Genomic DNA, 20,800 nt, shown 5'->3' on the forward strand with positions numbered 1-20,800 from the left:
TGTCTGCCCGAACGTGCAAAATGGTCGCGTTGTACACCGGGGTGCAACGACGTGTCGAAGCCTCGTCAGGTGCTCCACGATCGTTGCTTTCACGAAGGGTACAAAGCGCCATGCCTCAGTACACGGATACCACAGTTACAAAAGGTAGCCAGTGAATCTGCTTCACACCGCAGCATACGTGCACAATTGTTTCCTTGGGTTCAAGATCTCTGTCTTCTCTCTCGACGTAGCGACTAGCAGTAGCACCAGACACGAAAGACACCAACGGCAACGGATCGTCAAAGACACTCCGTGCGTCGATGAGCGAAGTCGTTGGAACGGGCGTTGGCGTATCGCTGGCCGCCTTTTTTGCCAAAATTAGCTGAACAACCGACGACGACACGGCGTCATAATCGATCACGCCGCGCCTTCCACAAGACGAGCATGCCGTTCATGTCGTCGGCCACGCTGCCAACGCCGGTGATGGGCATCGGACCCATGTCCCACGGTGTCCATTATTCCAAGCAGCGACCCCGTCTCGACGCCTTTCTGCGGCGACTGGACGTTCTCATTGGCTTCGTGATCGTCTTACTCGTCGCGATCGACAGTGTTGCCAACAACTGGGAAATCAACTCGTTTGTCGGCGACGGGTACGCGTTCTTGACACCGATCGCGACGGTCTCGCACGCGGCGGACCTCGAGGCCCAGTACAGCTTTCCGAGAACGAGCGGATTGGACGACTTGTCCAAAATCGGGTTTTGGATGGTCAACTACACCGTGCACGCGATGGTGACCAAGAGCTCGGATCTCTACGTGCTCTCGGTCGGGTCGTTTCCGCTCTCGACTAGCATCGACCAGTGCAAGATCTTTAAAGCGACGTATCCGCATGACGTGGCCGCGTCCTCGACCGCGCATTTTGGCATTGCTTCCAACACGGCGACGTACTTTCGAGGCAACGTGTTCTCGCATGCGTTCCATTCGGATGCGACGACGAATCTGCCGAATGCGAGCATGAACGATGGTCAGCTCCGAGACATTGGATATGTCCCCGGGCGCACGGGCACGGACATGCGGCTCACGACTGGTGTTGTCGTCGCCAACGTCTCTACCGCCCAGAACCTCCTCGTCTCGTGGTACAAGATTTCGCCACGGAGCTTTTGCACCGGATGCACGCCAGTGACAGAGCTCGGGTACGGCCAATGCAACATGACATTTGTGTACAACGACACGACCAAGCAAGTACATATCTCCAGCAGTGTCAACCACTTTGGCTCCATGTACAAGGTCGGGGTGCTCTTGCCGCAGTCGGGCTTCTCGTCGGCGTCTCACTATGTCAAGTTGGCGGCGATTTTTTTTTGCCGTCGGGGGGTACCTCGCGGGCCGCCGCACGGTCCAATGGGCCGATTTCGATAGTTCCATGGTCGACTCGATCTTTGCGAAAATCTTGCGGACCATTTCGCCAAAATACTTTCCGTACCCGAGTTTGGCGCTCCGCTTCGACATGTTTTGCTACAATTCCGACTTGTTTGTCTTTTTGTTTGCGGCCGGCGTGCTCCTGGACATTGGCAACTGCCTCATGTACCTGCGCGTCATCAATCTCTTCAACGCGCCATCGCCGAATATGGTGTACAACATTCAGCAGTACGCGCTCAGCACCCGGCTCTTATGGATCAATTGCGCCGTGCTCAAGCTGCTCAAGATTTTGTGCAACCTCGTCGTGACGTCGACGTACAATGGCGAAAACAAGGTATGTTGCTTGTTTCTTTTCTATAATTTTGAGACCATATTGTACACTGGTTTTTATTTTTGAAAATTAGATCATGCGGTACTTGAATTTGACCAACGTCACGTCCTTGTACATCAGCGCGATCGCGCTCATGTACGTGCCGCCGTTCATCGAGTATTCCAACAGCGTCATCCACGACCTCAACCACAAGGTCCAGAACCTCGATGACATCCACGTGCTTGCTTTTGACAGCTTCTACCTCCGCGTGGTGCCCTTCATTATGGCGCTGGTCGTGATCAACCTCGCATGTGTGCTTTTGCTCGACCACACGCTGTACTACAAGTCGTGGCAGCTCATGGCCAAGAATTCGCTCGCGCGCCAAGCCATCTTCAACAGCAGCTCCATCTTGTGCGACTACCTGCACGGCATCGAAGTCGATCATGACGTCGACAGCAAGGGCTCGCTCCTTATCTGCAAGGCGCGCCGCCTCAGTACGCTCCAGTGGTTCTTTACGAGCCATCTCTTCTGCTTTGGCCTTCCCGAGAAGGAGCTCCGCGCCAAGAAAAAGATGCTTCAAACGTCGTCCGTCACAACGACTTCGGAAGATTCGACAAGCGTCAAGTGCATGGTGGTGCAAGACGGCGACCGCCACGTGCACTTGCTCGACGCGCAGCTCGCGGATGTCACGCCCCTCGTCTACAACATCAAAATCCTCAAAGACACGACCGTCGTCATTCAATGACGCGTGTACATTAATATATGCCTATGGTGCGTGTTCAGTATTTGCTCAGTATTTGGGCGCTTGTACGTTCCGTGGCATCGCCCACGACACTGCGTCGAGGTGGTCGCAAGTAGACATCGACGAAACCACGGCTGTATACATCCAAGGAGCGTCGTGACGTCGTTGCTACAGCCCATGGTGTCAACGTGGGACTCGTTTCGCAAGATGGCGTCCCTGCTAGGAATAGGAGTCGGGTAACCGATGGCAATTTGAAAACGGCAGCCCAAAGTTATTCTCACCCATGCGGAGCGGTGGCAGCACTGTGGTCGTGCCAATCGGACCGACGATTAGTGGCGTCTTAGCCACGAGCGCGGCGTCGATCCATTTACGGCAGCTCTACCGTGCGGCCGTCGTCGTCATTGGTGCAGCGATCCTCCTGCTCGTGGCCGTCGACACGTTCGCCAACAACTGGGCGCTGAACGACTACATCGGCAACGGCAACTGCTTCAAGACGCCGATCGCAACCGTCTCGGACGTCTCGGGCGTCTCGGCGGCGTATACGTTCCGCCACGACCTCGCGCTCGATGATGTGTCGCAAATCGGCGGCTGGATGCTCAACTACACGCTGGACGAGTTTATCAGTGTCAACACCGACTACTACGTCGTGTCTGCCGGTGCATATTCGCTTCCGGCGACCACGAACCTCTGCAGCATCTTCCAAGGCGAGTACGATGTCAACCTTCGCGCCGACGCGTTCAAGATTGCTGTCGTTACCAACTCGATCACGTTCATGCGTGGCAGTGCGTGGAGCCACCTCTTAACAAAGGACGCGTCCGAGGGCGTCGCGACGTCCACAATGAAAAGTAAAGAGCTCGTCGCGTTGGACTATGTGCCCACACGCCTCGCGGTCGATCTGCGCTTGTCGGACCCGTTCAACATTGCCAACTCGTCCGAGACCCAACACGTGGTGATGAGCTACTACCGCATCTTTCCGCGTAGCTTTTGCAGCGGGTGCACGCCCATTGTCGAGCTCGGTCACGGCAGCTGCAACTTTACGCTGGTTTACAACGACGCCACATCATCGATGCATGTACAGCGCAGCGCCAATATCGACCAGTCGATCTACAAGCTCGGCTTGATGCTCCCAAAATCAGCATTCTCGTCGGCGTCGCACTACCTCAAGGCGATCGCAATTGCGTTTGCGCTCGGTGGTTACCTCGGCAGTCGCAAGACGGTGCAGTGGAGCGAAGTCGATCATACGGCAACCGACTCGATTTTTGCCAAGATTTTACGGACCATTTCACCCAAGTACTTTCCATACCCGAGTTTAGCGCTGGATTTTCGCATGTTTTGCTACAATTCCGATTTGTTTGTGCTGCTGTTTGCGACCAGCGTCATTCTCGACATGAGCAATTGCTTTGCGGCCATGCGCAACATGCAAGTGTACAATTCGCTCTCGCCGCAATTTGGTATTTCGCTCCAGCTCTATGCCCTCGAGGTCCGTCTCTTGTGGATCAACTGCCTCTTCCTTAAGGTGCTGAAACTCGGATGGGGCGTCCTGAGCACGGCGTCGTACAGCGGCGAGAGTCGACTCATGGGCTACCTCAACTTGTCGAGCGTCACGTCCTTGTATTTGAGCGCCGCGGTTCTCTTTTTTGTCCCGTCGTTCATCGAGTTCAACAACAGCGTCACCATTGAACTGTTGTACACGTCCGAGATTCTCGACCCGATCCACATCGATGCGTTCAACGGCTTTTATCTCCGCTGCATTCCCGCCATTGTCGTCCTCCTGATTCTCAACATGCTCGGTATTTTGACGCTAGACCATGTCCTTTGGCACCGGCACTGGACGCTCTTGGCAAAAAACTCGCTCGCGCGCCAAGCCATCTTCAACAGCAGCTCGATCGTATGCGACTACTGCGACGGAATCGAGCCGGATACGGACGTCGGCAGTCAAGGATCGTTGCTCATCTGCAAGGCGCGCCGCCTCAGTACGCTGCAGTGGTTTTTCATGAACCATTTGCGGTGCTTTGGTCTTCCCGAGAAGGAACTCCGCGCCAAGAAAAAGATGCTTCAAACATCAGCGGTGATGACATCAACGTCAAGCGAAGACGTCAAGAATAACGCCAAGTGCATCATTGCGCAAGACGGTGATGGCCATGTTCACTTGTTGGATGCCGGCCTCAACGACGTGACGGCGCTCGTGTACAATATCAAGATTCTCAAAGACTCGACTGTCGCGATTCAGTAGACGTGGGCATTCAAAATGCAGAATATATGACCTACATGCCGTACCCACTTTCATGCACACGGACCACAGTGTGTCAAGGGTCGATCCAGGATCCGACATAAGAGACTTAGCAGCAGCACTGCGCAATACTCAACCCAGACGAGAACACAACACGAGCTTAGCAGCGCAAAAGCATGCGAGGCAGGTGGAAAGGGGGCGTCAAACGACCAAGTGGGAGCGAAACTCCGCCACGCGAAACCCACCTCCTGTGAGAATATACTACACCGACATCATCGCTTCTTGAAGACCATCGTTGGGGATACTTGCAAACAACACACTTTTTCGTGTCGAATGAAATGGGTTCCCGTACGTCCTTTTCCATGTCACTTGTTTCCATCTCCGTCCCGATGTACATGCGCTCACTGCCTGCTCTCTCGGCTCGGGTTGATTGTTTCAGATCACTACTGCACCGAGGACGTAAAAATACATGGGGCTCCATTGACATGCGTTTCAAATAAAAAACATACCATTTAAAATTAATTTTAATGGGCCTCAGCTGCCTTGGGTTGGATTGTCAACGAGTGATGGAACGCGTCGCCGCCCTTTCCCGCCCTGTGATTGAACCGCAGCGCTCTACGTGCGACGACAATTGGCCGTGTGGACTTGATGCAAAGTACACGATGTCTTGCACCCGACCGGATATATTGCACGCATCGCTCGATTCTATTTCATGTTTCTGGTGAAACCGATCGTGTGTTGCCGTTGACTCAAGATGGCACTCCCACCAGTGCTAAATAAATAAATCTGCCACTACGAATAGAACCACTTGATGCAGCCGCCGGCATAACTTTTTCCCATGCGCACCAGCAGCAGTACAACGATTGCACCGATTGGACCCTCGGCCAGTGGCACCTTTGCCTTGAGCGTGACGTCCCCCCGCGGTCAACAGCTGGTCCGAGCCGTTGTCGCCGTCCTTGGTGCAGCGGTGCTCGTGCTCGTGGCCGTTGATACAATAGCCAACAACTGGGCGCTAAACGACTCGATTGGCAATGGCCATTGCTTTCGAACCCCGATCGCGACCGTCATGGACTTTTCGGGTATCTCGGCTGCGTACGCGTTTGTGCACAAGCGGGGACTCACCGACATCTCGCAAATCGGCGGCTGGATGCTCAACTTGACGCTGGCCGAGTTGGACAGTCTCGACACCAACTACAACATCGTGTCCGCCGGTGCCTACGAAATGCCCGCGACTTATGACCTCTGCAGCATTTTCCAAGGCGAGTACGACATGAAGCTTGGTGCTGACGCAATCAAGATTGCTGCCGTCACCAACTCGATCACGTTTGTGCGAGGCAGTGCGTGGAGCCACCTCTTTACAAAGGACGCGTCCGACGACCTAGCGACACCCGATATGGGCAGCAGCGACCTCTTGGCGCGGGGCTATAAGCCCGCACGCATGGCGGCCGATTTGCGCTTGTCGGATCCGTTCAAGATTGCCAACACGTCTCAAACACAACACGCTGTGATCACGTACTACCGGCTCTTTCCACGTAGCTTTTGCAGCGGGTTCACGCCCATCGTCGAGCTCGGACATGGCCGGTGCAACCTCACGCTGGTTTATGACGACGCGACTGCATCGATGAATGTGCAGCGCAGTGCCAACATCGACAAGTCGATTTACAAGCTCGGCTTTTTGCTCCCAAAATCCGCATTCTCGTCATTGTCGCAGTACCTCAAGGCAATCGCAATCACGTTTGCTGTGTGTGGCTACCTCGGCAGTCGCAAGACGGTCCAGTGGAGCGAAGTCGACCTTGCCGTCACGGACTCGATCTTTGCCAAAATCTTGCGCACCATTTCGCCGAAATACTTTCCATACCCGAGTTTCGCGCTGAATTTCGACATGTTTTGCTACAATTCCGACGTCTTTGTCCTCGTCTTGGCGACAAGTGTCATTCTCGACATGGGCAATTGGTTTGTCGCGATCCGCAACATGCACTTTTACAACTCGCTCTCGCCGCAATTTGGCATTTCGCTGCAGCTCTATGGTCTTAGCGTCCGTCTCTTGTGGCTCACGTGTCTTTTTCTCAAGCTCCTCAAAATCGGATGGAGCGTCCTGAGCACGGCGTCGTACAGTGGTGAGAGTCGTCTCATGGGCTACCTCAACTTGTCGAGCGTCACTTCCTTGTATGTGAGCGTCGCGCTTCTCTTTTTCGTCCCGTCGTTTGTCGCGTACAACAACAGCGTCAGCATCGAGCTCTATCATAGTGCCGAGATACTCGACCCAATCCACGTCGATGCATACGATGGTTTTTTCATTCGCTGCGTTCCCTCAATCGTCCTCCTCCTCGTTGCTAACATTCTTGGCATCACGACGCTCGACCATGTCCTTCGGTTTAAGCACTGGACGTTTTTGGCGAAAAACTCGCTCGCGCGCCAAGCCATCTTCAACAGCAGCTCGATCGTGTGCGGTTACCTCGACGGCATGGTACCGGATTCGGACGTTGGCAGCCAAGGATCGTTGCTCATCTGCAAGGCGCGCCGCCTCAGTACGCTGCAGTGGTTTTTCATGAACCATTTGCGGTGCTTTGGTCTTCCCGAGAAGGAACTCCGCGCCAAGAAAAAGATGCTTCAAACGTCGGCAGTGACCTTGACAACATCAAGCGAAGAAGTCAAGGGCAACGCCAAGTGCATCGTTGCACAAGATGGCGACGGCCATATTCACTTGTTGGATGCCGGCCTAACCGATGTGACAACGTTCGCCTACAACATCAAGATTCTCAAAGACGCTTCGGTCGCGATCCAGTAGTTGTTTCATGCAAACTTGTTTTCTATTGCTTCTATTATGCGTACGTTGGATGGGGCGCGGGGGGAAATAGGTCGCGTGTTTGTACATTGCCTGCGTAAGAGGTGCGTCGCCAAGCACACTTGAGGCACGGGATCAGTCTTCGGATACGGTGTCGATGTCACCACTTCTTCATGGATAGTAGGAATAAGATCCCTTACATATGATTCTTGCCTACTTGGCACGAGTGATCGTAATCCACGACTAAGAATGACCTGCGACACAAGGGTGGCCACTCCGAATAAAGGCCGTCAAAAGGACGAACCTGTTTTCATTTTAGGGTACGGCAAAAAAGATGGACACCTTGCTCTGTCTGTACCCACTTCAATGATCTGGATCACCGCCACCAACTCGATAAGAGGCTAGTACCACTCGAGTCTTCTTTGTCGGTTTTGGCTCAAGACGTCAGCCGAGCACAGCCAAGACCAGGCACTCGTCGCGTGACACCACATGACTCGCATGGCACCGGGGGTGACCGCCGCTACGTTTCGTTAGCCTGAGCGTCGGGATGAAACGTCGAGCGCGCCATCCTCCACCAATCGCATGCATTTTAGGCTCTTCTGGAACGTATCGTTCTAGTAGCAACGTATGCAGGTCAGCTCGCGGGCCGAGTGCCCTTGTACCTTGCGGATAATATTGGCCGCCGCTTGCATCAACTCCTTTAGCGACACCAATTCGGACCATCCAATGTCGCACACGCCCCCCCCACTATGCCAATAACCGTCTTCGATCGGGAGCCGTTTCGCCTTCCCGCCAAAAACATGGCGGGGCAAGGATATGCTGTCAACGGTCCGAAGCTCCGGTGTGGTACACACGACTATACGCCCACCGCATCTTCGCCACGACACGATGTGCCAAATTCAAGGATGCTCTCCGCGTCTCGGGCCGCCAATTCTTTTGGTATTGGTTGGAAAGGGATGGATTCTAGGGGGCTATTTATACAGAGAGCTTTCGATGGAGCGCACGTTGGTCGTCCCACGCGCGACACTTTTCCTTCCCTTGCGTTCCTGATCAGGTTGCACTTTGCAACGACCTCGGTGCGGCAACATCGACGACGCGCGAGCGAGCGATGGACTTGCCCGTGCTCCCCGATGGTCCATCCCAGAGCGTCGTCGTCCCTATCAAGTCGCGTCTCGTTTCTCGCAAAGGCGCGTTCTTTCAAGCCGGCGTGCGTCTCGTGGGGCTCGCGATCATTGGTCTTGTCGCGACCGACTCGATTCTCAACAACTGGGCCGTGAACGACTACCTCGGGAACGCGTACCGCTTCCTTACGCCAATCACAGGCATGCGATCGGTCACCGACTTGGATGCTACGTACACGTTCATGCGGGGCGCGTCCACCACCGACATTTCCCGCATCGGCAACTGGATGGTCAACTATACCATGGCGGCCCTTGCAACCAAGAGCAACGATGTCTACCTCGTGTGGGGCGGCGTCTTTGCAATGACGCCAGCGATCAACTTGTGCGACGCGTTCCAAGGCGAGTATGCGCTCCCGACGCTCACCAAGCGCCGGCTCGGCCTTGCCAGCAACACGGTCACATTCTTCCGCGGGTCGGCGCTCACCCACATGTTTACGGGTGATGGCGCCGTCAACTTGGCGAATGACAGCATGTCCATGGGCGATCTCAACGCGCTTGGGTACACGGCGGGTCGGCACCTTGTGGACCTCCGTCTCACGACCGAGACAAATTTTTCCAACAGCTCGACGCCGAATTCGCAGCTCCTCAACTTTTTTCGCGTGAGTCCGAAATCGTACTGCACCGGGTGCAACCCGATCGCGGAGATTGGGTACGGCACGTGCAACATCACCAGTGTTTACGACGCGCGTCGCCAAGTGCTTACCATCACCACCGCGTCCAACCTCGTCGGCGCCGACTACCACCTCGGCATGATGCTGCCCCACACGAGCTTTTCGACCGCGTCGCACTATGTGAAAGCGATTGCGATCCTCTTTGCGCTTGGCGGGTACTTGGCCAGTCGCCGCACGGTGCAGTGGCAAGAAGCGAATGGCTCCGACTCGATGGTGGCCAAGCTTGTGCGCATGATTTCGCCCAAGTGCTTTCCGTACCCGAGTGTCGCGCTGCGCTTCGACATGTTTTGCTACAATTCCGACGCGTTTGTCTTTTTGTTTGCGACCAGCGTCGTCCTCGACATGGGCAACTGCCTCTTGTTTTTACGGCACATTTCCGCGTACGCCGACCCCGCGCCACGATGGACGCATACGTTTCAAATGTATGCGCTCACGACGCGCCTGCTCTGGTTCAACTGCGCGTGCCTCAAGCTGCTCAAGATCGCGTGGAGTATCGTGAGTACTGCGACCTTCAACGGCGAAAGCGTCCTCATGGGCTACTTGAATTGGACCAATGTCACGTCGCTGTACCTCAGCGCGATCGTGCTCGCGTATATTCCGACGTACATTGACTACAGCAACAGCGTCACCGTCGACGTCAACCATGAGGTTTCGAACCTCGACACGCTCTTCGTCGATGCGCTCGACGGCTACTACCTCCGCACCACGCCGGCGATCGCGATCGGCGTTTTGGTCAACGTCCTCCTCGTCACGCTGCTCGACCAATTGTGGCACCGCGCGAGGTGGCGCCAGCTTGCGCAAAACTCACTTGCGCGTCAAGCCATGTTTAACAGCAGCTCGATCGTGTGCGATTACTTGCACGGCATTCAAGTCGACGGCGATGGCGCCACGATTCTGATCTGCAGGGCGCGCCGCCTCAGCACGCTCCAGTGGTTTTTCATGAGCCACTTGATCTGCTTTGGCCTCCCCGAGAAGCAGCTGCGGCTCAAGAAACGCATGCTGCAGTCGTCAGCGACAACGAAAGACGAGTCGAGCGCTGGGAGCGAAGCCAAGTGTATGGTCCTCCAAGACTCGGACCGCAACGTGCACCTGGTCGATAGCACCTTCTCGGACGTGACCGCGCTCGTGTACAACATCAAGGTGCTCAAGGACACGACCGTGACGATTCAGTAGTGTATTTCGAATGATCGTCTGTATGTAATATCTATCTATCTATCTATCTATCTATCTATCTATCTATCTATCTATCTATCTATCTATCTATCTATCTATCTTTCCATCTATCCATTTTTGAAACCCGGATAGGGTATTGAGTGGGTGGCATATTTTTAGAGGTGCATACCTCACAGTCATACATGATGCGTATCAAAGGAGCTATCTCAATGCTGCTGCTTGACGCTGTGACCGCTTGCGATGGCAGAGGCGGTCTTGTGACGCTGAACGACAGAGGAGCGCTTGCCATGCTGTACTGGGCGACAGGTGGGCCGTCGTGGAAGCAGTCGTGGCCCATCAGCGATGTCGTCAGCGATCCGTGCCGGGACAACGTATGCGTCTTCGTCGATTCGGATGCACTCATGATGCTGCAATCAAATAGTGGTATGGCGTGCACTGCAACTGTCAAGGCCACATTGTGCTTTTGTAAATCGACAATTCTTTCCATTCGACTCGATATCCACGTAGGCGCCTCGCGAACAATGGACTCACAGGCTACCTCCCGCCGGCCTTTGCGCGTCTCTTGGCCCTAGAAGAACTGTACAAACCGACTCAAATGACGACCTCTCATGGACTCTCATAGAGACGTGAGCTCGAATGCGCTCACACAGAGCGTGCCGTCGACACTTGGGCGCCTCGGCGCGCTGCGCGTGTTGCGATTGGACCAGAACGCATTGACGGGCCTTGTGCCACCAAGCTTGAACACACTCTCATCGCTTGAAGTGCTGTACGTCGGTCCAGCATGGAACCAACCGCCTTCTTGACGGCAAACGTAGACGCTTGGAAGGCAATGCGTTTAGTGCCCCACTACCCACTGCAATCTACAACCTGCAGGTCCAAGGACACGTAGCCGTCTCATGGGACGCCGCACTGACACCTATGACAATGGACGCGCAGTAAAGTTTACTGCGCAGGGTTTACTCAGTAAACCCTGTAAAAGAATAAACCGATCGATACGCCATCGTGTTGCTCGTCTTATCGACCAGCGTCGTCGTGGGCAGAAACGGAGGCGAGAAATGCAACAACACGAGGCAACTGCGAGTCAGGCGTCCGTCATGTCGGCCACTTCGCCCTCCGCCAGCGTTCCATGGCCCAGCGTCAGCCACCGGGCGTGGCGTCGGCGCGTGAGCACAATGGCTTCGCCTGCGTGAGCACACACAGGCGCAGCGAGCACGAGCTGGACGCGGTCGCTCGCCAGCGACACGACCGACGCGTCGACCGTCGTGGCGCCAATGTGAACGCGCACAACATCCTTGGCACAATCGAGCGGGCGCCGACACCCATAACCACGGTTAGCGCCATATAGATGGGCGGCAGTGTCCCCGGGAGACCGAGCACTTGTCCCATGAGCCGGTGCGCCCGTGTCAGCGTCGGGTCGAGCGTCGTCGCGATGCGAACGAGCGCGCTCGGGCCGGCCTCGGCAACGGCCGTGCTCGCGACCGTGAGCGCCGTGATGCGCGTGCGTAGTGGCGTGCAGCGAAGCCGCTTGCTCAACGGATCCCGAAGAAAGCGTCCTGGGCGGAGCTCGACAATGTCGCCGACGCGCAAGACGCCGTGGGTAATGGCACCGACGGCGACGCCGCCGCGCAGCGTTGCGCACGCTGCGCCAGTCGGGTTGGGATCAAACGACTGCAAGACACGCATCTGCGGTGCCTCGTGTGCATTCCACGTCGGCGGTGGCAGTGTGCACAGCTGGCGCAGCGCGAGGTCCTTCTCGGACGGTACGACAAGGGCGGCATGGAGGGGCAAGAGCAAGTGCGGGTCGTCGACGAGGCTCACCGAGCGCACGCGCGTCCAGTGGCGTCCGTTTTCATCGTGGATGGCGTCGACGGGCCGGCCGCCGGCGCGAGCCTGGAGCGCGCCGCCGTGGCGGTAGATGTGCACGTGTGTATGGCGCCACGGCGCGAGCCGGCGACAGACCGGCGGCTTGTTGGTGAGCGCGTGTACAAAGGCGGCCGTCGCGTCGCCGCGGAGGCCCACCGAGAGCATGGCCGGCGTCTCTTCGTGGGCGCACGGAGCCATGACCAAGCAGCAGCAGTCAGTGGACGACCACGGGAAAGAAGGAGGCGAACGTTCTTGTGGCGCGCCCCTTGTCGGGAGATTGCCCTTTCTGCGGATTGGCGCAAGTGGGCCAATGAAAACGCAGGAAGCACATGGGCTTCCCAACTTGAAGTCAAAAACACCCAACTTTTCGGCGCCTGTCTATGCCTGCGACGGGGCTTGATAGAACTGCTCACCTTGGCGCCGTCGCGAAGTCGAGACTCCATGGTGTATGCAATGTCCACTAGCACATTTTGGCGGAAAGACAACGAAAGGCTCCAGAGCCAGGTCGAGCAACTCGAGGCCATCGTGTCACGCAGTGACGCTGAGCTGCGACTCCTCGAATTGCACCGTGTGTACATGGCGACGAACCCCGCCGTCGACATGGCGACACTTTGCTTGACGGCTTTGACTCGGCACCTCAAGCCGGGTCTCTTCTTTCACGACCTATTGCACTCCCAGCTCACGTTCCTCTCGCTCAAAGGCCGGTACTCGGGCAACTGTTGCCGCATCTTCTCATCCAAGATCTACGACTGGTGTAAACTCCTCTTTGCCATCGGTGGCCGCCGCGTCTACGAGCTCGTCACAGGTCTTGGCTTTGATCGTCAGAAATTTGTGGGAAGCTGGAACGGTCACCTGCAGCTGCCGTCGTTGCGCACCTTGCAGCGCTGCGTCGCCAACACGCCATTCCAATGCGGTATCTCCCCAGATTTGCTCGGCCGTGCCGCTGCCACGTTTCACACCAACCAAGCTTTTCTCAACAAGCAGGCCATGCTGGAGGATCGCGCTGATGCGCCGGGACGTCTTTTGGTCGCTGGTCTTAGCTTCGACGAGACGGACTATGGCATCACGAGTATCTCTCGACGCCCAGACGGTCGCATCATCGGTGCTGTGGACTACGGCGGCATGGCAGAGGAGCTGCACATAGACGGACAGGAAGTCGTGGGCATTCAGGCCGAGCTTGCAGACGTGGAGACGACCATCCAGCTGTACCATGCCCGATTGCTGGTGCTGCCTTGGACCAACCTGAAGGCATGGAGCGACCTCGATGAATTCATGGACGAGATGGCAACCAAGGCTACCAGCATCCTTGCAATGCGAACCGAGGCAGTCGGGAAGCGAGAAGGCAAATCCGCGAAGCTCGCGACGACCACATTGCCCAAGCAGAACGCTCATATGCTCACTGCGATCAAGGACATTGACGTCAACCTTGCAGCGTTCGATGCCATGTCGCAGCGTTGTGAAGCCGTAGCCAATGACTACAAAACTAACAAGAGCGCGTTTTGCAGCAGCGCTACAGCAAGCTCGACGCGACTTACCGAAGAAGACATCAAGTCGCTCAAGACCCTCTTGGACGAAATTCGCGATACGTACATCGCGGTGTCGCTCATGACGGCAGAACGATCGCTGAAGATTCAGTTGTGGGTGCTCTCAGACTCGCAGCGCATGTCCAACTGCATCGTCATGCACTTGTTTGTCAAGTCGGCCACCAACACTGTCGCTCGCCAGCTTGGCAACATACTCGTGCAGGAGCTTGCCACGCGTGATGTGCCGGTCGTGCACATTAGCTGCGACGGTGCGTCGCATCAGACGACCATTCAAGGCAACAAGCGGCCTACCATGGTGACGCAGCTCTGGCGCAACGTTCGCGACGAAGTCAACGCGCTTACGGAACCGGGGGCTGTCGTCGCTGGCATTGAAGACCTTTGCACCGACTTTTGTCTGTCGACGCGTGCGGCACCGTGGCTTCTAGCGGGGACAACGACAAGCATGACGTACTACGATAGCAACCTCGGTATCCAACACAAGGAGACAATGGTCACCAAGAAGAAGCCCGTTCTTGGACGCGGGGACCAGAAGTTTGACGACGTCTTGTCTACCAAGGTAGCCGATCTCGAAAGCTGCGCACCGCAGCACGACAAGACTCGACTGCTCTGGGTCGCAACGATGCTTACGCATCTCGCAGTCAATCCGACCGTATGCGTGGTGGCCCTGAAGCGCAAATGGTTGATGATGTTGACCTTCGACCATGAGATGTCCGTCTTGGCCGACCAGGATTGCAACATGTACCAGAACATCTACGTGCCCGAACCCAACGACAACTTTCCGAGTCTGCCCAACACGCGCAACATTGACCCCGACCACGTGCTCAAACGGTTTGTGACCCATGCGAGCATGGGGTTTGCGCACAGCTTCAACGCCAAGGCGTGGCGTGCAGTGCCCGAGTCCATCTTGCATCCCTCGTGGTTTACGGACCTGCGCGACAAGCAGAACGTACCTCGTGCACGCATCTTCTTCTCGGCCGCCGTTGAGAAATGGTTGCGCGACAACGGCTGGGTCAAGGAGGCCGATCTCTGCTTGCTTTGGCGCAACTTCCTCTCGGTGTTTGATGCGGCCGGCTTGTCGGACTCGACTCGGCTCGCGTACATTGACGCCTTCTACGAGTGGCTCGATCCGATTGCCAAGGCCACCATGTACGGTGGGCCGATGGGTAGTCACTTACCGGCACTCTCGAAGAGTTCCGAGCAGTGGCGTGAGGCCTTCCCGAGCGCTCTGATCGAGGCGCTCTATCTGCTTGGCCATGGATATCGCATCCGCGCCGCTACCTTGGCGGTGCATCCAACGAACGTCGCCTACGACAATGCGACGCCAATCGAAGCCCGCCTCCCGGTCTCCAACGACCGCTTCTGCGCATCCATGAACGTCGAGTCGAGCTTTTCCGAGTTCAACGCTGTGACGGGCCGCGAGGGCCGCGCAAGCTGCGGCAAGGGCACCGCGGACGGCGCAGAGAACGCTTTGAAGAAGGTCTTGATTACGCATCACCACAGCCTTCAGCTACCGCACAACCGCAAGGTCGTCTACTCCGACGGGGAGTACAACAAGTCGTTCGAAGCCATGCGCCGCTGGCATTTGACGTCAGACGACGACCCCGTCAAGCGCTCACGGGCAACAGTTAGGAGCAAGCGCAAGCGTGCAGTTGCCCAAGATCCGCTGATGGTTGAGAACCGACCAGTGCGCTCGCGCCACACGGAATCCGCTCTGCTGGCCAAGGTAGCGTAGCAGTGGCGCTGCAGCATTTGATTTGCATGACCAAATTAAGAAAAGGTGATTTTATACTTTTTTCAAGCTCCAGCGTCATATAATCGTGCGAATAGGAGACCTGTTCAGCACCCCATTATCTGAAAATAAAAAAAGTTGTGCTTGCAATATTGGATATGTTACATACAAATGCCGAGATATTATTTTTCAAATAAAAATGCCCAGTGCGCGTCACGGCCTGTAACGATACGTCATTGGCTGCCGGCCAAAACGGGCGGCCATTGTCATCCCCCTGAGCACGCCCGCAGAGTCGCTGGATCAATGCCTGTCGTTTCTTCCTGACTACCAACTTGAGGATTCGGCACATGCCAAATACATCTGGAAACGCAGCGAGACAACGACATGCCCTCGCGCACTTGCGAGGCAGTCGTTCGTCGTTTCTTGGTTCATCGCGAGGAGGTCGTCGGTAGTACAATTTCAATAAGTCGCGCGTGTGTTAGGCAAAGTGGGCAAAGGAGGAGGTAGATTACCTCGTCTGCCCGCCGAGTAGCGAGGAGCCGGGTCAAGACGAAGCAGGCAGACGTCAAAATCGAAACTACTCGCGGTTTTGCCGCTCCTCCAAAAAACTTCAGCGGCTTGTCTACCGAAACGCTAAAACGCCCTATATAGCTCAACTCTGCAAGCCAGCTGCAAGCCCGTTGTGTCGCCCACGGCAACGAAGCGGATAGGGGACACGTTGCGCATCAGCGGCAACGAAACACAGATCATTCAAGCCCTGCTCGTGGCCATAGCGCCACGGAGGAGTCACAATGAGAAGCGGTTGCGCATTGCATGCGTTGCAGTTTCCCAACTATAAAAAGGCCCGATTGAAAAAAGACTTACTAGTTTTTTGGTTCCCGCGCCGCCAGTTCTACTTCGACGCATGCAGCAACCACTCGGTCCAGTCCTCGTCAAGCTCAAGGCCACGTCGCTGCGGGAATGGTGCGACCATGCCGTGCAAGCCATTGTGCTTCTACTGGGCATTGGCATACTCGTCCTCGTCTCAGTCGACGCGACCGTCAACAACTGGGCGGTCAACGACTTTGTCGGGAACGGCCACGCCTTTGTGTCACCACTCGGTCGCGTCGACAATGCACGGCAGCTCGAGAGCGAGTACAGCTTTGCGCTGCACCATAGCATTTCGGACCTCTCGCGTATCGCCAGCTGGATGCTCAATTTCACCGTGACGAGCATGGTGTCACGTAGCCCGGAAATGTACTTGCTCTCAGGCGGCACGTAAACGCTAACGTCCGGCGCCGTCGACGTCTGCGGCCTCATGAAAGGCGTGTACCCGCTCGACTTGAGTGTCACGCACACCGCCCGCCTTGGCTTTGCGTCCAACTCGATCATGTACATCCGCGGAAATGCGCTCAGCCATGCGTTCACGTCGGATCGATCCGACAACTTGGCGAACGCGAGCATGAAGTCGGCAGCGTTGACGAACCTCGGGTATGCCCCCGCACGCACCAACGTCGACGTTCGCTTGATACAAGACCTTGTCTTGACCAACACATTGGCGGCCCAGACCCACACTGTGCAATTTTACCGGATTTTTCCAAAGAGCTTTTGCACCGGGTGCCACACGGTCGCCGAGCTTGGGTTTGGGTCGTGCAACATGACGTTTGTGTACAACGACTCGGCCAAAGTGGTCAGCGTGACGAAGAGTGCCAACCTGATCGGGTCCGTCTACAAGGTCGGCTTGTTGTTGCCGCAGTCGATGTTTTCATCGGCGTCCCACTACGTGAAAGCGACTGCGATCGTGTTTGCGGTGGGCGGGTACCTGGCGAGCCGTCGGACGGTGCAGTGGAAAGAGTTTGACGCGACCAAGCTCGACTCGATTTTTGCCAAAATTCTGCGGATTTTGTCGCCAAAAGTGTTTCCTTACCCAAGTTGCGCGCTTCGCTTTGACATGTTTTGCTACAATTCCGACATTTTTGTCTTTTTGTTTGCGACCGGCGTCATTCTTGACATGGAAAACAGCTTGTACTACCTCAAGACGATGAACATGTACAACGCGCCGGCGCCCATTTTTCGCTACTCGATGCAGCTCTACGGGTTTACGACGCGACTGCTGTGGTTTAACTGCGCGCTCCTCAAGCTGCTTAAGATCCTCTGGCACGTCATTGGGTCGGCGAGCTTCAATGGCGAGAGTGCCCTCATGGCGTTTCTGAACCTTCGCAACGTCACGTCGCTCTACATGAGTGCGATCTTGCTCTTTTATGTACCGGCGTTCATCGATTACAACAGCAGCGTCACCATGACACTCAACAACCCCAACGAGTGCCTCGATACGATCCACGTTGATGCGTTCGAGAGCTACTACATCCGCGCCGTACCCGCCATCGCAGTCGGTCTCGTGGTCAACGTCCTCTTGATTGCTGCGTTGGACCATATGGTGCACTTCAACTACTGGCAGCGCGTGTCCAAGAACTCGCTCGCGCACCAAGCCATCTTCAACAGCAGCTCGATTCTATGCGACGACCTCGACGGCATCGACATGGACGGCGCGGCGGTGGTGCTCCATTGCAAGGCGCGACGACTGAGCACGCTGCAGTGGTTCTTTATGAGCCACATGATTATGTTTGGCCTGCCCGAGAAGGAACTCCGCGCCAAAAAAAAGTACTTGGTCCGCGGCCACGACCAACCGGACCGCGATGCAGTCCATGAAACTTCCGAGCGAGCCCAGCGCCAGCACGGGACGCTACATGGTGGTGCAGGACGGCGACCACCATATGCACCTCGTCGATGAAAATCTGAGCGATGTGACCGCCCTTGTGTACAACATCAAGGTGCTCAAGGACCTGCCGATTACGATCGAGTGAGAAGGAAGCACCTCGTCGACGTGCAGCACAACGCCACGTGGTAGCTACATGCACACGGTGTGTTTTACATCAATAATCATCAACTACATTGATGGCGCAAGCACAGTCTAGACGGACGCCGACTGCGGAAAGAAGCCAAGCCACTCTACATGTACTCTTGACGTTAGAAAGGATATGGAGACGCCTCAAATACGAGCACTAGTACGGACATGTGACGAGGTGGTATCAGCGCATGAAGGTGTCTTTTGAAGCTGACGAAGCCGGTCGCACCGGCATGCTCGTACAGACCATGGTCGATATCTGCATCGTTGTTTATGGCCTCAACCAGCTCTGTGGCCCCTATAGTAGAGCCACACCAGTACAACAAGCAAGGGGACGACGGGGAGATTGCTGCGTAGACTCTCTGTACACAAGTGTTTTTTTGGAATAAAGACGAGGCGTCCCTACACTTCCAAGCAGTCGTGCCTGTGAGCATCCCGCTCTTCGGATAGAGCATGTCGGTTCAAGGCACATCACGGTGCCAATTTCTTGCGTCTGACGTCGCGACGCTGCGCCACCAGTCGAGAACCCACGTCCCCTCCTTGTCACCACCTCTTTTTCGACAGGCGCATACAGTAGTAAACAACGACGACCTTTTGTCGTGTTCAAGCCGTCGGCATTGAAACCGCAGAGTCGCAGCTGCATACTTGACCACCGTCGACGCAATCTTGGAACCTTAAGCGCGCGACTCGTGGAAGCAAGCCTCCTTCGAATCCATCTGCATACAAGCGAGCACACTAATCTATCTTGGCCTCTGGCTTTGCCGATTGCAAGCAGCCAACCTCGACAGCGCAGTGTTGCTTTTCTCCTTCACGACCAAGCAAGAAGCGCGCATGCGTTGGGTCTCAGGTCTTCTTGTGGCGCTTGGCGTGACCGTCCACGCCCAAACGCTCGATGCGGGCGTATGCGCCAACGTCGTCCACAACTACGACTACCCCGGCAACGACATTGCAAGCATCAAGGTGTCGGGCACGGACCAGGCGCAGTATTCGGCGTGCTGCGACGCGTGTGCCAACAAGGACGGCTGCGCTGGCTTTGTCGTCAACTCCAAGACATGCTACATGAAGAGCAAGATGGTGCAGTCCGGCTACAAAGCCGGCCTCATGTCGGGGACGTACTCGTTCACGTCCGAGACCTGCTCGAGTCTTAAGCGCGACATCGACTACGCGGGCAACGACATTCGGTCGCTCACTGTCAAGGGCAACGACCAAGCCCAAGCCGACCTTTGCTGCGACGCGTGCTCCAACACGATCAGCTGCATTGGCTGGGTCGTCAATGGCAACACGTGCTACCTCAAGCACAAAATGGTCTACTCTGGCGCCGACACGGGCTTGCTCTCGGGCAAGTACACGCAGCCCAAGATCAAGTCTGAGACGTGCGGCAACCTCATCCAGGACGTCGACTACAGTGGCAATGACATCCGAGACTTTGCGGTCAAGGGGTCACCGCAAGATCAGACGAGCAAATGCTGTGACGCGTGCTCCAAGCAGGACGGCTGTGTTGGCTTCGTGACACACAGCAACACATGCTGGCTCAAGAAGGCGTGGGTCAAGTCGGGGACGAAGATTGGTGCGATGGCCGGTACCTTCACGGCGCCGCTTCCGACGTCCGACACGTGCTCGGCGATCACACGTGGCACCGACTACCCTGGCAACGACATCCGCAGCTTCACGGTCACGGGCTCGGACCAGGCCAGGGCCGACGCCTGCTGCGACGCATGCACCAAGCAGAACGGCTGCGTCGGCTGGATCACCCACAGCAACACGTGCTGGCTCAAGCGCAAGATGGCTAACGCCAGCCCGCTCCCGACGGCGCTCGCTGGGACGTACGCTGCACCGCTCCCGACGTCCGACACCTGCTCGGCGATCACACGTGGCACCGACTACCCCGGCAACGACATCCGTAGCTTCACGGTCACGGGCTCGGACCAGGCCAGGGCCGACGCCTGCTGCGACGCATGCACCAAGCAAAGCGGCTGCGTCGGCTGGATCACCCACGAGCAGCACGTGCTGGCTCAAGAGCAAGATGGCTAACGCCAGCCCGCTCCCAACGGCGCTCGCTGGGACGTACGCTGCACCGCTCCCGACGTCCGACACCTGCTCGGCGATCACACGTGGCACCGACTACCCCGGCAACGACATCCGTAGCTTCACGGTCACGGGCTCGGACCAGGCCAGGGCCGACGCCTGCTGCGACGCATGCACCAAGCAAAGCGGCTGCGTCGGCTGGATCACCCACAGCAGCACGTGCTGGCTCAAGAGCAAGATGGCTAACGCCAGCCCGCTCCCGACGGCGCTC

The 20,800-nt window shown here is 56.5% G+C and overlaps 10 protein-coding genes across 10 annotated transcripts in view; 9 read left to right on the forward strand and 1 right to left on the reverse strand.

Moving 5' to 3' along the window:
* Positions 1 to 369: 369 nt before the first annotated feature.
* SPRG_14597 (hypothetical protein) lies at positions 370 to 2,447 on the forward strand (the record flags this gene model as incomplete). Its single annotated transcript, XM_012353770.1, has 3 exons — positions 370 to 1,316; positions 1,393 to 1,726; positions 1,797 to 2,447. Exons 1-3 carry the CDS (start codon positions 424 to 426, stop codon positions 2,445 to 2,447), a joined length of 1,878 nt encoding a protein of 625 aa, XP_012209160.1. The 5' UTR covers positions 370 to 423.
* Positions 2,448 to 2,727: 280 nt separating this feature from the next.
* SPRG_14598 (hypothetical protein) lies at positions 2,728 to 4,724 on the forward strand (the record flags this gene model as incomplete). Its single annotated transcript, XM_012353771.1, has 1 exon — positions 2,728 to 4,724. The coding sequence occupies one exon, from the start codon at positions 2,728 to 2,730 to the stop codon at positions 4,675 to 4,677; it is 1,950 nt and encodes a 649-aa protein (XP_012209161.1). The 3' UTR covers positions 4,678 to 4,724.
* Positions 4,725 to 5,512: 788 nt separating this feature from the next.
* Positions 5,513 to 7,462, forward strand: SPRG_14599 (hypothetical protein; the record flags this gene model as incomplete). The annotated part of the gene is made up of 1 exon (XM_012353772.1): positions 5,513 to 7,462. The coding sequence occupies one exon, from the start codon at positions 5,513 to 5,515 to the stop codon at positions 7,460 to 7,462; it is 1,950 nt and encodes a 649-aa protein (XP_012209162.1).
* Positions 7,463 to 8,567: 1,105 nt separating this feature from the next.
* On the forward strand, positions 8,568 to 10,484 carry SPRG_14600 (hypothetical protein; the record flags this gene model as incomplete). The annotated part of the gene is made up of 1 exon (XM_012353773.1): positions 8,568 to 10,484. The coding sequence occupies one exon, from the start codon at positions 8,568 to 8,570 to the stop codon at positions 10,482 to 10,484; it is 1,917 nt and encodes a 638-aa protein (XP_012209163.1).
* Positions 10,485 to 10,771: 287 nt separating this feature from the next.
* Positions 10,772 to 11,423, forward strand: SPRG_14601 (hypothetical protein; the record flags this gene model as incomplete). The annotated part of the gene is made up of 5 exons (XM_012353774.1): positions 10,772 to 10,855; positions 10,906 to 10,949; positions 10,992 to 11,063; positions 11,107 to 11,250; positions 11,300 to 11,423. 5 exons carry the CDS (start codon positions 10,772 to 10,774, stop codon positions 11,421 to 11,423), a joined length of 468 nt encoding a protein of 155 aa, XP_012209164.1.
* Positions 11,424 to 11,565: 142 nt separating this feature from the next.
* SPRG_14602 (hypothetical protein) lies at positions 11,566 to 12,512 on the reverse strand (the record flags this gene model as incomplete). The annotated part of the gene is made up of 2 exons (XM_012353775.1): positions 11,566 to 11,775; positions 11,814 to 12,512. The coding sequence occupies 2 exons, from the start codon at positions 12,510 to 12,512 to the stop codon at positions 11,566 to 11,568; spliced, it is 909 nt and encodes a 302-aa protein (XP_012209165.1).
* Positions 12,513 to 12,788: 276 nt separating this feature from the next.
* On the forward strand, positions 12,789 to 15,671 carry SPRG_14603 (hypothetical protein; the record flags this gene model as incomplete). The annotated part of the gene is made up of 1 exon (XM_012353776.1): positions 12,789 to 15,671. One exon carries the CDS (start codon positions 12,789 to 12,791, stop codon positions 15,621 to 15,623), a length of 2,835 nt encoding a protein of 944 aa, XP_012209166.1. The 3' UTR covers positions 15,624 to 15,671.
* Positions 15,672 to 16,524: 853 nt separating this feature from the next.
* SPRG_14604 (hypothetical protein) lies at positions 16,525 to 16,881 on the forward strand (the record flags this gene model as incomplete). Its single annotated transcript, XM_012353777.1, has 1 exon — positions 16,525 to 16,881. One exon carries the CDS (start codon positions 16,525 to 16,527, stop codon positions 16,879 to 16,881), a length of 357 nt encoding a protein of 118 aa, XP_012209167.1.
* Positions 16,882 to 16,917: 36 nt separating this feature from the next.
* SPRG_14605 (hypothetical protein) lies at positions 16,918 to 18,463 on the forward strand (the record flags this gene model as incomplete). Its single annotated transcript, XM_012353778.1, has 2 exons — positions 16,918 to 18,300; positions 18,323 to 18,463. The coding sequence occupies 2 exons, from the start codon at positions 16,918 to 16,920 to the stop codon at positions 18,461 to 18,463; spliced, it is 1,524 nt and encodes a 507-aa protein (XP_012209168.1).
* Positions 18,464 to 19,335: 872 nt separating this feature from the next.
* The window catches only part of SPRG_21437 (hypothetical protein), a gene marked incomplete at both ends in the record, with an annotated part of 2,719 nt that continues 1,254 nt past the window's right edge, over positions 19,336 to 20,800 (forward strand). Inside the window, 2 exons of the mRNA XM_012353792.1 lie at positions 19,336 to 20,481; positions 20,522 to 20,748. Coding sequence (XP_012209182.1) covers positions 19,336 to 20,481; positions 20,522 to 20,748 — 1,373 coding nt within the window. The remainder of the gene's footprint in view (positions 20,482 to 20,521; positions 20,749 to 20,800) is intronic.

This window comes from Saprolegnia parasitica (genome assembly GCF_000151545.1).
Source record: "Saprolegnia parasitica CBS 223.65 unplaced genomic scaffold supercont2.135, whole genome shotgun sequence".
Classification (NCBI taxonomy): domain Eukaryota; phylum Oomycota; class Saprolegniomycetes; order Saprolegniales; family Saprolegniaceae; genus Saprolegnia; species Saprolegnia parasitica.